Source organism: Neopsephotus bourkii, unplaced genomic scaffold, assembly GCF_033783945.1.
Source record: "Neopsephotus bourkii isolate Nb327-2 ecotype Australia unplaced genomic scaffold, CSIRO-AGI_Nbou_v1 NB_1677, whole genome shotgun sequence".
Classification (NCBI taxonomy): Eukaryota; Metazoa; Chordata; class Aves; order Psittaciformes; family Psittacidae; genus Neopsephotus; species Neopsephotus bourkii.
Window position 1 is genome coordinate 44,523 of NW_026902151.1, and position 13,470 is coordinate 57,992.

General features: G+C 57.4%; 2 protein-coding genes across 2 annotated transcripts; one reads left to right on the forward strand and one right to left on the reverse strand.

Annotated features, from left to right (window-relative positions):
* Positions 1-1,360: 1,360 nt before the first annotated feature.
* On the reverse strand, positions 1,361-3,963 carry PABPN1 (poly(A) binding protein nuclear 1). The gene is made up of 7 exons (XM_061375787.1): positions 3,860-3,963; positions 3,398-3,512; positions 2,885-2,952; positions 2,697-2,803; positions 2,505-2,592; positions 1,935-2,083; positions 1,361-1,456 (listed from the first exon to the last, which is right to left on the reverse strand). The coding sequence occupies exons 2-7, from the start codon at positions 3,477-3,479 to the stop codon at positions 1,417-1,419; spliced, it is 534 nt and encodes a 177-aa protein (XP_061231771.1). The 5' UTR covers positions 3,480-3,512; positions 3,860-3,963; the 3' UTR covers positions 1,361-1,416.
* A 1,824-nt stretch (positions 3,964-5,787) lies between these two features.
* LOC133224354 (large neutral amino acids transporter small subunit 2-like) lies at positions 5,788-13,356 on the forward strand. The gene is made up of 10 exons (XM_061375791.1): positions 5,788-5,886; positions 6,886-7,003; positions 7,875-8,079; positions 8,798-8,952; positions 9,458-9,583; positions 10,145-10,388; positions 11,317-11,440; positions 12,282-12,385; positions 12,569-12,665; positions 13,273-13,356. The coding sequence occupies exons 1-10, from the start codon at positions 5,788-5,790 to the stop codon at positions 13,354-13,356; spliced, it is 1,356 nt and encodes a 451-aa protein (XP_061231775.1).
* The last annotated feature ends 114 nt before the right edge of the window (positions 13,357-13,470 follow it).

Below are 13,470 nucleotides of genomic sequence, written 5' to 3' on the forward strand. Positions count from 1 at the left end.
CATAGCGCCCTATAGACACCCCATAGAGCCCTAGACACCCCATAGAGCCGTATAGACACCCCATAGAGCCCCATAGAGCCCTATAGACACCCCATAGACCCACATACACCCCATAGCGCCCTACAGGCATCCCATAGACACCCCATAGCGCCCTACAGACATCTCACAGAAGCCCCATAGCGCTCCGTAGACACCCCATAGCGCCCTATAGACATCCCATAGACGGACCATAGACACCCCATAGCGCCCCACAGACACCCCATAAGCACACACAAACACCATTATCTCCCCCCGGGGCCACTTTATTACCCCTCCCAAACAACCACCACCACCACCCCCCCCCATTGATGTGGGGCTGCCCCATAACCAACCCCCCCCCCACCACCACCACCCCCCCGCCCCACGGCGACGTCCTCCATGGGGTCCACCACCTGCAACGATAAAGACACTGAAGGTCTATAGGGGGGAGGCCCCCCCCGCTCCCCCCATCTCCAACGCAGTATGGTCCATGGGGCCAATGGGTGTCAATGGGCAGGGACCTTCCAATGGGTGTCAATAGGGGGGGACCATCCAATGGGTGTCAATGGGGCTGGATCCCCCCACAATGCAACATGGTACGGTCCATGGGGGCCAATGGGTGTCAATGGGGCTGGATCCCCCCACACTGCAACAGGGTACGGCCCATGGGGGCCAATGGGGGGACCTTTCAATGGGTGTCAATGGGACTGGATCCCCCCCACAACCTAACATGGTACAGCCCACGGGGGCCAATGGGTGTCAATAGGCAGGGACCATCCAATGGGTCCCAATAGGGGGGGACCATCCAATGGGTGTCAATGGGGCTGGATCCCCCCACAATGCAACATGGTACGGTCCATGGGGCCAATGGGGCTGGATCCCCCCATAACACAACATGGTACGATCCATAGGGCCAATAGGGGTCAATGGGGCCAGATCCCGCCACAATGCAACATGGTATGGTCCATGGGGGCCAATGGGGGGGGGCACTCTAATGGGTGTCAATGGGGGGGAGACCCTCCAATAGGGGTCAATGGGGCCGGATCCCCCCACAATCCAACATGGTACAGTCCATGCAGGCCAATAGGGGTCAATGGGGGGGTGGAACCCTCCAATGGGGGACACTCCCCCCGCCCAACGCAACATGGTATGGTCCAATAGGGGTCAATGGGGGGGAACCCTCCAATGGGTGTCAATAGGGGGGGGATACCCCCCCAACACAACATGGTACGGTCCATAGGGTCCAATAGGGCTCAATGGGGGGGTACCAAGAGGCCTATGGGAACGGGGGGGTTAAAAGAGGAGGGGGAGGACGACACAACCGCCCCCCCCATTAACAAACAACCCCCCCTCTCCCCCCCCATATCCGAGATGGGAGCGTCCATGGGTCCAGTGGGGTCAATATGGGGAGTACCAGGAGGTGGCTCTGGCCCGGCCCCTGTGGGGGGAACAAGGGGGGGTTATGGGGGGGGCTATAGGGGGATAGTATATAGGGAGATATAGGGGGGGTTCTGGGGAGGCTATAGGGAGATATAGGGGGGGTTATGGGGAGGCTATAAGGAGAATATACAGGTGGAATAGGGGTGGATAAAGGGGAGATATAGAATGGGGACCCCCCCATATCCCATCTATAGCCTCCCACATCACCTCTATAACCACCCTTTATCCCCCCGTATCCCCCTTTTTATACCCCCCATATTCCCCCTATTTATTCCCCCTATATCCCCTCTTTATCCTCTCCATATCCCCTCCTATACCCCCCTCTTTATCCCCCATATCCCTCCTTTATCCCCCCTATATCCCCCCATATCCCCCCTATACTCCCCTCTTTATGCCCCCCATATCCCCTCCTGTATCACCCTCTTTAGCCCCCTTTACCGCCCCATATCCCCCCCTGTACATTGCCCTCTCCATACCTGTAGGCCCTGCCTCGGGCCCTGCTGTACCCGCTGTAGAAGCGGGCCCTGGAAGCGCTGAAGCCGCCGGCTCGGCCCCGGAAGCGGCTGCGGGGGAAGCCCCTGTCCGTGGTGCTGATCCCGGGCCGGTTCGTGCGCTTCGGGATCACCTGCGCATGCGCGGAGAGGCGGGGCTTAGCCATATTAGGGATTAGGGAGGGCGGGGCTTAGCCACATAAGGGAAGGGGGGGATCTATATACCCCTATACAGGGACTGCACTCACCCCTATATAGGGGATCTATGTACTCCTATAGGGGAGCTCTATATACCCCTATAGGAGTGCTTTATATATCCCTATAAGTGGGATCTATGTATCTCCATGAGAAGGATCTCTATAGTCCTATAGCAGAACTCTATATACCTCTATAGTACTGCTCTTTACATCGCTATAGGAAAAATGTATATACCCCTATAAAGGAGCTGTACATACCCCTATAGAAGAGATCCATATACCTCTACAGGGGTTCTCTATATTCCCCTATAGGAGAGCCCTACGTACCCCTATAGGGGGGCTCTATAGGGGGCCCTACCTTGATCTGCCTCCCTCGGAAGAGGGACTCATCCAGGGCCATCGACGTCCGCACCGATTCCTTATCGGAGAACTCGATGTAGGCGAAGCTGGAAGGGGCAAAGGGGGGGGGGGGGGTCCGTTAGGGCCAATCAAGGGGATTTTGGGGTGAAAGCCGGGGGTTCTGGGTCATTTTGGGGCAGCACACACGCACCCCTTGGGGTGCCCGCTGTACTTGTCACACAGGATGGTGACGCGGTTGACGGAGCCGCAGCCATGGAAGTGGGCCTCCAGCTCCTCCGCCGTCGCCCCATAGTCCACCTGTAATGGGGGGCAAAGGGGGGGCCCAGTCACCCCTATGGCACTTGGGGGGCAGCCCCATTGAGGCCCCGTTGAACTCACGTTGCCCACGTAGATGGAGCGAGCGTCGGCTTCCATCTTCTCCTCCAAGGACATGATGACCGGGCCGGCTGCAGGGGACACAGACACCCCATAGACACCCTATAGAGGCCCACAAGACACCCCACAGACAAATATAGAAGCCCACACACACCCCATAGAGCCCCATAGACATCCTGTAGAACCCACAGACACCCTACAGAGCCCCATAGACACCCCAGAGTCCTATAGAGCCCCATAGACACACTACACAGCCCCATAGAGACCATGTAGAGCCCCATACACACCCCAGACACTATAGAGCCCCACAGACAGCCCATAGCCCCCCTATATCCTTCCATAGCACCTTCTGTATATATATACCCATCAGATACAGGGTGGGGGCGTGTCTTCCGCTGACCCCGCCCCCTGCAGTACTATACCGCCCCCTGCTGGGCGCATCGCAACGCGCTGCTGCACTCCCCTATAGCGCCCCTTTATCACCCCATAAAGCCCCATAGCGCCCCATGGACCCACCGTTGCCCGGGGGGGGGCTCATGTTCATCTGTTTCTCCACCTCGTTCTGCAGCTCCTTGAGCTTCTCGGCCTCCTCCTCCATCTCCCGCACCCGGGCCTTGATGGCCTCCAGCTCCTGGGGGGGGGGTGTCAATGGGGGGGGAATGGGGCCATGCACCCCATAGGCACCCCATAGCCCCACATATTGCCCCTATAGCACCAATAATCCCTATATTCTCTCTGTAACCCTTATATCTGCTTTACAACCCCCTATAACTACCTCATAATGCCCCTGTATCCCCTCTATAACTCCTATATCCCCCCTATAACACTATATAACCCCTATATCCCCCCATAACCCCCTATAGCTTCCTATACAGCCCCCCCGGCCACGTGCCCCGTCCCTCCCGCCTCACGTGACCCCTTTCCCGCCATCCCCCATAAACCCACGTGCTTCTCCCCCCCCCTCCGCCCCGCCGTTACCGGGTCCTCAATGGCGGCGTCGCCTCCGTCCCCATCCCCTAACGCGGCCTCCTCCTCCTCCAGCTCCTCAGCGCCCTCCTGCGGCGGGTGCGGACCGGCGGCACCACCGGAACCGGAACCGGGACCACCGGAACCGGGCCCAACACCCCCCACTCCACTTCCGCCTCCACCGGAGGCCTGCTCCCCCCCAACCCCTCCGCTCCCCCCCCCTCCCGCCGCCGCCTCCTCCGCTCCCCCCGCCCCGACCCCGTTGCCGTAATGGGCTCCGCCGTCCCCCGTGGGCCCGGAGCCGCTCCCGGAGGCCGCGGCCGCCGCCGCCGCCGCTTCGGCCCCGCGCTGCCCCGCAGCGCCGCCCCGCAGCGCCGCCATGGCCGCCCCGAGCCCGACTGAGCATGCGCGGGGGAAGGCGGCGGGGCTTACGTGAGGGGGCGGCCAATGGGAGAGCGAGGACGGCGGGAGACGGGAGGGGTTAACGGGGAGTGGGCCAATGGGAAGGGGAGATTGGGGGAAAGGGGCGGGGCTGGCGCTTGATGGGGAGGCGCGGAGGGGAGGGAGCGGGTTCGCGGGTTTGGGCCGTTTTAACCCAATTTTAACCCATTTTGACCCGTTTTCACCCAATTTTAGCCCGTTTTAACCCATTTTAAACCATTTTAACTCACTTTTGACCGGTTTTAACCCCTTTTTTAACCCTTTTTAACCAGTTTTCGACCGATTTTAACCGGTTTTCACCCACTTTTGACCGGTTTCCACCCATTTTTAACCAATTTTTAAACGGGTTTATAACCCATTTTTGACCGGGTTTCACCCGGTTTTAACTCATTTTTAACCCTTTTTAACCAGTTTACAATCAATTTTTTAACCGATTTTCACCCATTTTCAACCGGTTTATAACCCATCTTTAACCGGTTTTAACCCATTTTTTACCGGTTTTCACCCATTTTTAACCGGTTTTAACCCGATTTTAACTGGTTTTCACCCATTTTTTGACCATTTTAAAGTGATCTAGAATTCCTTTTTAGCCGTTTTTCGCCTTCTCAGCCTTTTAAAAAGCCATTTTAAACTTTTTTAACGTTTATAACCTATTTTAACGTTTTTTGACCCATTTTAACCTTTATAAACCTTTTTAACCCATTCTTCACCCTTATAAACCTTTTTTTACCCTATTTTAACCTTTATAAATGTTTTTAACCCATTAGTAGCCTTTATAACCCGTTTTTATCCCATTTTTAACCTTTATAACCCTTTTCTCACCTATTTTTAATCTTTATAAACCCTTTTGAGCCATTTCCCGACACATTTGACCTCAGAAAATCACCCTTTTGGTGGATTTTGACCCATTTTTCGCCTATTTGTAGCCAATGGGACCCTTCTTAATGCCTTTTTTACCCGTTTTTACCCATTTTGGACCGGGTTTTACCCATTTTTAACCTATTTTATCCTTTTTTAGCCGGTTTCTGCACTTTTAACCATAGAAAATCCAAAATCGGAGGGATTTGGGTGCATTTCCCACCTCGGTGCAGTGGGATAGGGGGGATAAAGGGGTATATTATGGGATGTAGGGGGGGCAAAGGGGTATATTATGGGATATAGGGGGAATAAAGGGGTATATTATGAGATATAGGGGAGATATAAGGGTATATAATGGGATATAAAAGGAATAAAGGAGTATATAATGAGATATAGAGGGGATAAAAGGGTATATAATGGGATATAGGGGGGATAAAAGGGTATATAATGGGATATAGGGCAGGTAACGGCATACATAACGGGATATAACGGGTATAAAGGGGTGCATTAGGGGATATAGGGGCTCTATGGGGCTCTATAGGATTCTATAGGGGCTCTATGGGGCTCTATAATGGCCCCTATAGGCGCCCGCAGCTCCCTATAAGGACACGGAGCGGGGGGGGGGCTGCTTCCCATCGGGAATGGCGGCCCCGGCCCCACGTGACCCCCGCTCCCTTCCTTCCTCCTCCTCCTCCTCCCTCCTCCTGGAGCCGCACCTGAGGGCGAAGGTCCCGGACACGGTATGGGCACCTATGGGGGGCTATGGGGGGCTATGGGCACCCTATGGGGGGGTATGGGCACCCTATGGGGGGGTATGGGCACCCTATGGGGGCTATAGGGGGCTATGGGGCCCTTAAATACCCCCTAAAACCCCCTTGGAATCCCTTGGGACCCCCTTAAATCCCCCTTTGGAACCACGTGGATCCCTAGGGAACCCCTTAAACCACCTTAAATCCCTCTATAGACCCCTATGGAACCCCTTAAACCACCTTAAATCCCCCTTTGGGCCCCTTAAACCCCATTGGAACTCCTTAAAGCCCCCCTTTGTGCCCCTATGGACCCCTATGGAACCCCTTAAACCAGCTTAAATCCTCTTTAAAGCCCTCTTAAACCCCATTGGAACCCCCTTGGACCCCCTTAAGCCCCATTTAAACCCAATCTTTAGGCCTCTTAACCTCCTTTAAGCCCCTCTTTACACACCATAGACCCCCTTAAACCCCCTTTGGACCCCATTCCCCGCCATTTAACCCCATTTCCCCCCATTTAACCCCATTTTCCCCTACTTAACTCCATTTTCCCCTCTTTTAACCCCATTTTCCCACCATTTAACCCCATTATCCCCTCTTTTAACCCCATTATCCCCATTTAACCCCGTTTCCCTGTCTTTTAACCCCATTTCCCTGTCTTTTAACCCCATTTCCCTGTCTTTTAACCCCGTTTCCCTGTCTTTTGACCCCGTTTCCCTGTCTTTTAACCCCATTTCAACTCTTTTAACCCCATTTTCCCACCATTTAACCCCATTATCCCCTCCTTTAACCCCATTTTCCACCCCATTTCAACCCATTTTCCCCTCTTTTACCCTATTTTCCCCTCTTTTAACCCCATTTCCACCCCATTTAACCCCAATTCCACCCCATTTAACCCCATTTCCCTATTTAACCCCATTTCCCCCATTTCCCCCTTTTTAACCCCATTTCCACCCAATTTAACCCTATTTCCCCCCCATTCCCCCCTTGCAGCCCCCCCCAGTGGCCTCCATGGCAGAGGGGACCCCTGCGGCGAGGGCGCCCCCTGGCGGCGGGGGGGTGTCCCTGCGGAAGGAGCTGGGGCTGCTGAGCGCCTGCAGCATCATCGTGGGTGAGCGCCAGCGCCGCTTTGGGGCCAAACCCTCACCTTTTGGGCAATTCGGGGCCGTTTTCCTTCATTGGGGACATTTGGGGGCGTTTTCCTTCACTTTCGGGTTTTTTTTTCCATTCATTCCCGGCCCCATTGCCCCCCATTCATCCCCATTGCCCCCCATTGCCTCCCATTGACCCCATTGTCCCCCATTTATCCCCATTGTCCCCCACTGATCCCATTGCCCCCCATTGCCTCCCATTGTCCCCCATTCATCCCCATTGCCCCCCATACTCCCCATTGCCCCCATTCATTCCCATCCCCATTGCCCCCCATTGATCCCATTGCCCCACATTGATCCCATTGCCCCCCATTGCCTCCCATTGACCCCCATTGATCCCATTCACCCCCATTGCCTTCCATTCGGCCCATTGATCCCATTGCCCCCATTGCCCCATTGACCCCCATTGCCCTCCATTCAGCCCCATTGACCCCCATTGCCCCCATTGACCCCCATTGACCCCCATTCATTCCCATCCCCATTGCCTCCCATTGACCCCCATTGATCTCATTCCTCCCATTGCTCCCCATTCTTTCCCGTCCCCATTGCCCCCATTGCCCCCCATTGGCCCCATTCCCCCATTGCCCCCATTCCCCAAATTTCCCCCATTGCCCCCATGGATCCCATTGCCCCCCATTCATTCCCATCCCCATTGCCCGCCATTGACCCCTATTGATCCCATTCACCCCCACTGATCCCATTCCCCCCCATTTGCCCCCATTGCCCTCCATTCAGCCCCATTGCCCCATTCCCCCCCATTGCCCCCATTGATCCCATTCCCCACATTGACTCCCCCCATTCCCCCCCATTGACCCCCGTTCCCCCCCCCAGGTAACATCATCGGCTCGGGGATCTTCATCTCCCCCCGGGGGGTGCTGGCGCACGCGGGCTCCGTGGGGCTGGCGCTGGCGCTGTGGGGCGCGGCCGGGGCGCTCACGGCCCTGGGGGCCCTGTGCTACGCGGAGCTGGGGCTGCGCATCCCCCGCGCGGGGGGCGACTACGCCTACGTCAAGGACGTCTTCGGGGGGCTCGTGGGGTGAGCGCTGACCCACAGCATCCATAGGGCTGACCCAGAGCAGCTGTGGGGTGACCCATAGCGGCTGTGGAGCTGACCCATAGCGGCAGTGGGGTGACCCATAGCATCCATTCACCCCCATTGCCCCATCCCCATTGCCCCCCATTCCTTCCCATTCATGCCCATTACCCCCCACTCCCATTACCTCCCATTGACCCCATCCTCATTCACCCCCATTGACCCCCATTGCCCCATCCCCATTGAGCCCATTGACCCCCATTGACCCCCATTGACCCCCATTGACCCCCATTCCCCCCCACTGACCCCCATTCCCCCATTGACCCCATCTACATTGCCCCCCATTCCTCCCATTCCCCCCCATAGACCCCCATAGACCCCCCATAGACCCCCATAGACCCCCCATAGACCCCCCATAGACCCCCATAGACCCCCATAGACCCCCCATAGACCTCCCATATCCCCCCATAGACCCCCCATAGACCCCCATACACACCCCATATCCCCCCCATAGACCCCCCATAGACCCCCATAGACCATTACAGCAGCACTATACCGCTCCCTAGCGGCCGCGCTGCATTGCTCTGCCTGCACCCCCCCCATAGCCCTCCATAGGCACCCCATAGAGCCCCATAGACCCCCATAGAGCCCCATAGACCCCCATAGAGACCCATAGACCCCCATATCCCCCCATAGCCCCATAGCCCCCATTGCCCCCCAGGTTCCTGCGCCTCTGGGTCTCGGTCCTGGTGATCCTCCCCACCTCGCAGGCCGTCATCGCCCTCACCTTCGCCGCCTCCCTCCTCACCCCATTGGCGCCGTGGGGCTGCCCCATGGCCGAGCCGGCCCTGCGGCTGCTGGCGGCTGCTGCGCTGCGTGAGTGGGGCAATGGGGCCAGAACGGGTTAAAATGGACCCAAAATGGGTTAAAATGGACCCAAAATGGGTTAAAATGGACCCAAAATGGGGGGGATGGATATCAAAATGGGGAAGTTTACACCAAATTGGGGAGATTTACCCACTATACCCCCTATCCTCCCCATACCCCCATACACCTAACCCCCATTACCCCATTACCCCCATACCCCCATTACCCCCTATCCCCCCTATATCCCCATTACCCCATTACCCCCATTACTCCCTATCCCCCCCATACCCCCTCTCCCCCCATACCTCCATTACCCCCATACTCCCTTTACCCCCATTACCCCCATACCCCCCATATCCCCCCATTACCCCCATTACCCCCATACCCCCATACCCCCATTACCCCCATACTCCTTATCCCCCCATTCCCCCCATTACCCCCTATACCTCCCATTACCCCCCATACCCCCATTCCCCCCATTCCCCCATTCCCCCCATTCATCCCCGTGTTTCAGTGCTGCTGACGTGGGTCGGGTGCCGCAGCTCCCGCTGGGCCACGCGGGTCCAGGACGTCTGCACGGCCGGGAAGCTGGCGGCGCTCGGCATCGTCATCGCTGCCGGCATCTACCGCCTCTGCACTGGTCAGTTACACCCGGAAACACCCCGAAACACCCCAAAAACACCCCAAAAACACCCTGAAACACCCCAAAACAGCACAAAACACCCCCAAAACACCCCAAAACACCCCAAAAACACCCGGAAACACCCCAAAACAGCACAAAACACCCCAAAATACCCCAAAACCATCCCGAAACACCCCAAAACAGCCCCAAAACACCTCTACAGCCTGTGCACTGGTCAGTTCACCCTGAAACACCCCAAAACAGCCCCAAAACAGCCCAAAACACACAAAAACACCCCAAAAAACCCCAAAACACCAAAAAACACCCCCAAAATGGGACCAAAACAGCCCCGAAACACCCCAAATACCCTCAAAACAGCACATAGAACCCCTTTACCCCCCATATCCCCCCATAGACCCCCATATCCCCCCATAGATCCCCATTATCTCCCTGTTATCTCCCCATAGCCCGCATATCCCCCTATAGACCCCCCATAGACCCCCCATAGACCCCCATAGACCCCCATAGACCCCCATAGACCCCCATTAACCCCCCATTAATCCCCCTCTATCCCCGCAGGCCGCCCGGGCTGGCTGCACCCATCACAGGCGCTGCAGCCGGTGCTGGTACCCGGTGCTGATGGTGCCGGTGCCGGTACCGGTGTCAGTGATGGTGTCAGTACTGGTGATGCTGGTACCGCGGTGCCCTGGCAGTGGTGGCCGGGGCTGGGCCCGGTGGCGGTGGCGCTGCTCCAGGGCTCCTTCGCCTACGGGGGGTGGAACTTCCTCAACTACGGAACCCAGGAGCTGCGGGAGCCACAGCGGTGGGGGGGGCATTGCCGGGGCACTTGGGGGTCACTTCCGGGGCATTTGGGGGCCATTTCCGGGGCATTTGGGGGCCATTTCCGGGGCACTTGGGGGTCATTTCCGGGGCATTTGGGGGCCATTTCCGGGGCATTTGGGGTCATTTCCGGGGCATTTGGGGGTCATTTCCGGGTCGTTTCAGGACATTTTGGGGTCATTTCCGAGGCATTTCTGGGTCGTTTTGGGGTCATTTCCGGGGCATTTGGGGGCCATTTCCGGGGCATTTTGGGGTCATTTCTGGGTCGTTTTGGGGTCATTTCTGGGGCATTTCCGGGGCATTTTTGGGTAATTTAGGGGCGTTTTGGGGTTATTTCCAGGGCATTTCTGGGTCATTTACAGGTCATTTTGGGATCATTTCCGGGGCATTTCTGGGTCGTTTGGGGTCATTTCTGGGTCATTTCCAGGTCATTTTCAGGCTCATTTTGGGTGTACTTTAGTTTCATTTTGGGTTCACTTCGGGTTTATTTTGGGTCATTTTGGGTCATTTTGGGGTCATTTCCAGGTCATTTTGAGGTCATTTTCGGTTCATTTTGGGCAGATTTTGGGTCACTTTGAAGGCAGGCTGGAGCAGTTTGGGTCATTTCGGGTGAATTTGGGTTCATTTTGGGTCGATTTGGGGCAGTTTGGTCCATTTTGGGTCAGTTTGGTTTATTTTGGGTTCACTTTGGGACATTTTGAGTCATTTTGGGTCGATTTGTGGCAGTTTGGGTCCTTTTGGGTTCATTTTGGGTCATTCTTAGTCACTGTGGGGTCATTTCAGGTTCGTTTTGGGGCAGTTTGTGTTCATTTTGGGTCACTTCGGGTAATCTTGGGTCATTTGGGGACATGTTTGATCATTTTGGGCCCATTTTGGGTCATTTTGGGTTCATTTCGGCTCGGTTGCCATAGGAACCTGCCCCGCGCCATCTTCATCTCCATCCCATTGGTCACCTTCGTCTACGTGGCCGCCAACGCCGCCTACGTCACCGCCATGGACCCCCAGGAGATCCTCCAATCAGAGGCCGTCGCCGTCGTAAGCCACGCCCCTCCACAGCCACGCCCCTAATACCACGAGCCACGCCCCCTCTGTCCCCTAAGCCCCGCCTCCTTCATGACCTAAGCCACACCCCTTCCACGCCACTCATACTGCCCCATAACCCGCCCCTATCCCCCCCATAACCCACCCCCTATCCCCCCCATAACTCACCCCCTATCCCCCCATAACCCGCCCCTATCCCCCCATAACCCGCCCCCTATCCCCCCCATAACCCGCCCCTATCCCCCCATAACCCACCCCCTATCCCCCCATAACCCGCCCCCTATTCCCCCCATAACCCACCCCCTATCCCACCCATAACCCACCCCCTATCCCCCCATAACCTGCCCCCTATCCCCCCTATAACCCGCCCCTATCCCCCCATAACCCACCCCCTATCCCCCCATAACCCGCCCCCTATTCCCCCCATAACCCACCCCCTATCCCACCCATAACCCACCCCCTATCCCCCATAACCCGCCCCCTATCCCCCCCATAACCCGCCCCTATCCCCCCCATAACCCACCCCCTATCCCCCCATAACCCGCCCCCTATTCCCCCCATAACCCACCCCCTATCCCCCCCATAACTCACCCCCTATCCCCCCATAACCCGCCCCCTATCCCCCCCATAACCCGCCCCTATCCCCCCCATAACCTACCCCCTATCCCCCCATAACCCACCCCCTATCCCCCCATAACACGCCCCCTATTCGCCCCATAACCCGCCCCCTATCCCCCCCATAACCCCCTATCTCCTGCCCCATAATCTGCCCCTATCCCCCCCATAACCCCCTATCTCCTGCCCCATAACCTGCCCCCTATCTCCTGCCCCACAGACCTTTGGCGAGCGGGCCCTGGGCCCCCTGGCTTGGACCATGCCCGTGGGGGTCGCCCTCTCCACCTTTGGGGGGATCAATGGCTGCCTCTTCACCTGCTCCAGGTCAGCCCCTCTGCCCCATAGCGAACCCCTGCCCCATAGCGTGCGCCTTAACACAAGTGGGGCAAAAAGGGGGGGGCGCTGTGCCTTTAAGAGGCGGGGCACACCAAGCCCTGCCCACCCCTGCGGTGACGTCACGGGGGGCGTGGCTCGGTGACGTCACGGCGCACTGGGCGCCCCCTGCAGGCTGTTCTACGCGGGGGCGTGCGAGGGGCAGCTCCCGGCGCTGCTGGGGATGATCCACGTGGAGAGGAGCACCCCCGTGCCCGCCCTGCTGCTGAGCGTGAGAGACCCCGTACACACCCCATAGACACCCCATAGCAACCCTATAGGGACCCATAGGGACCCATAGAAAACCCATAGAGACCCATAGAGACCCATAGAAACCCCTATAGTCCCTATAGACCCACTCTGTTCCCCTATAGACACCCCTATAGTCCCTATAGACCCACTCTGTTCCCCTATAGACACCCCTATAGTCCCTATAGACCCACTCTGTTACCCTATAGATACTCCTATAGTCCCACTCTGTCACCCTATAGACACCCCTATAGTGCCTATAGACCCACTGTTACCCTACAGATATCCCTATAGTCCCTATAGACACCCCTATAGTCCCTATAGACCCTCTGTTACCCTGTAGACACCCCTATAGACCCTATAACCACGCCCCCCCATTGACCACTCCCCCTTCACCCCCATTGGTCCCCTCCCTCCCCTTCCCTCACCCCCATTGGTCCCCTCCCTCCACTCCCTCACTTCCATTGGCCCCCTCCCTCACCCCCATTGGTCCCCTCCCTCCCTTTCCCTCACCCCCATTGGTCCCTCCCTCACCCCCATTGGTCCCCTCCTTCCCTCCCCTCGCTCCCATTGGCTGCCTGTCCCCGCAGTGCGCCTCCACGCTGCTGATGCTGGTGGGGGGGGACACGGAGGCGCTGCTGAGCTACGTGGGCTTCACCAACCTGCTCTGGTAGGGACCCACAGAGCCCTGCCCCATAGCATGGACCTGCCCCATAGCAGAGCCCTGCCCCATAGCAGAGCCCTGCCCCATAGAGACCAGGCTCCCTCGATCTGCTCAGGTACGGGCT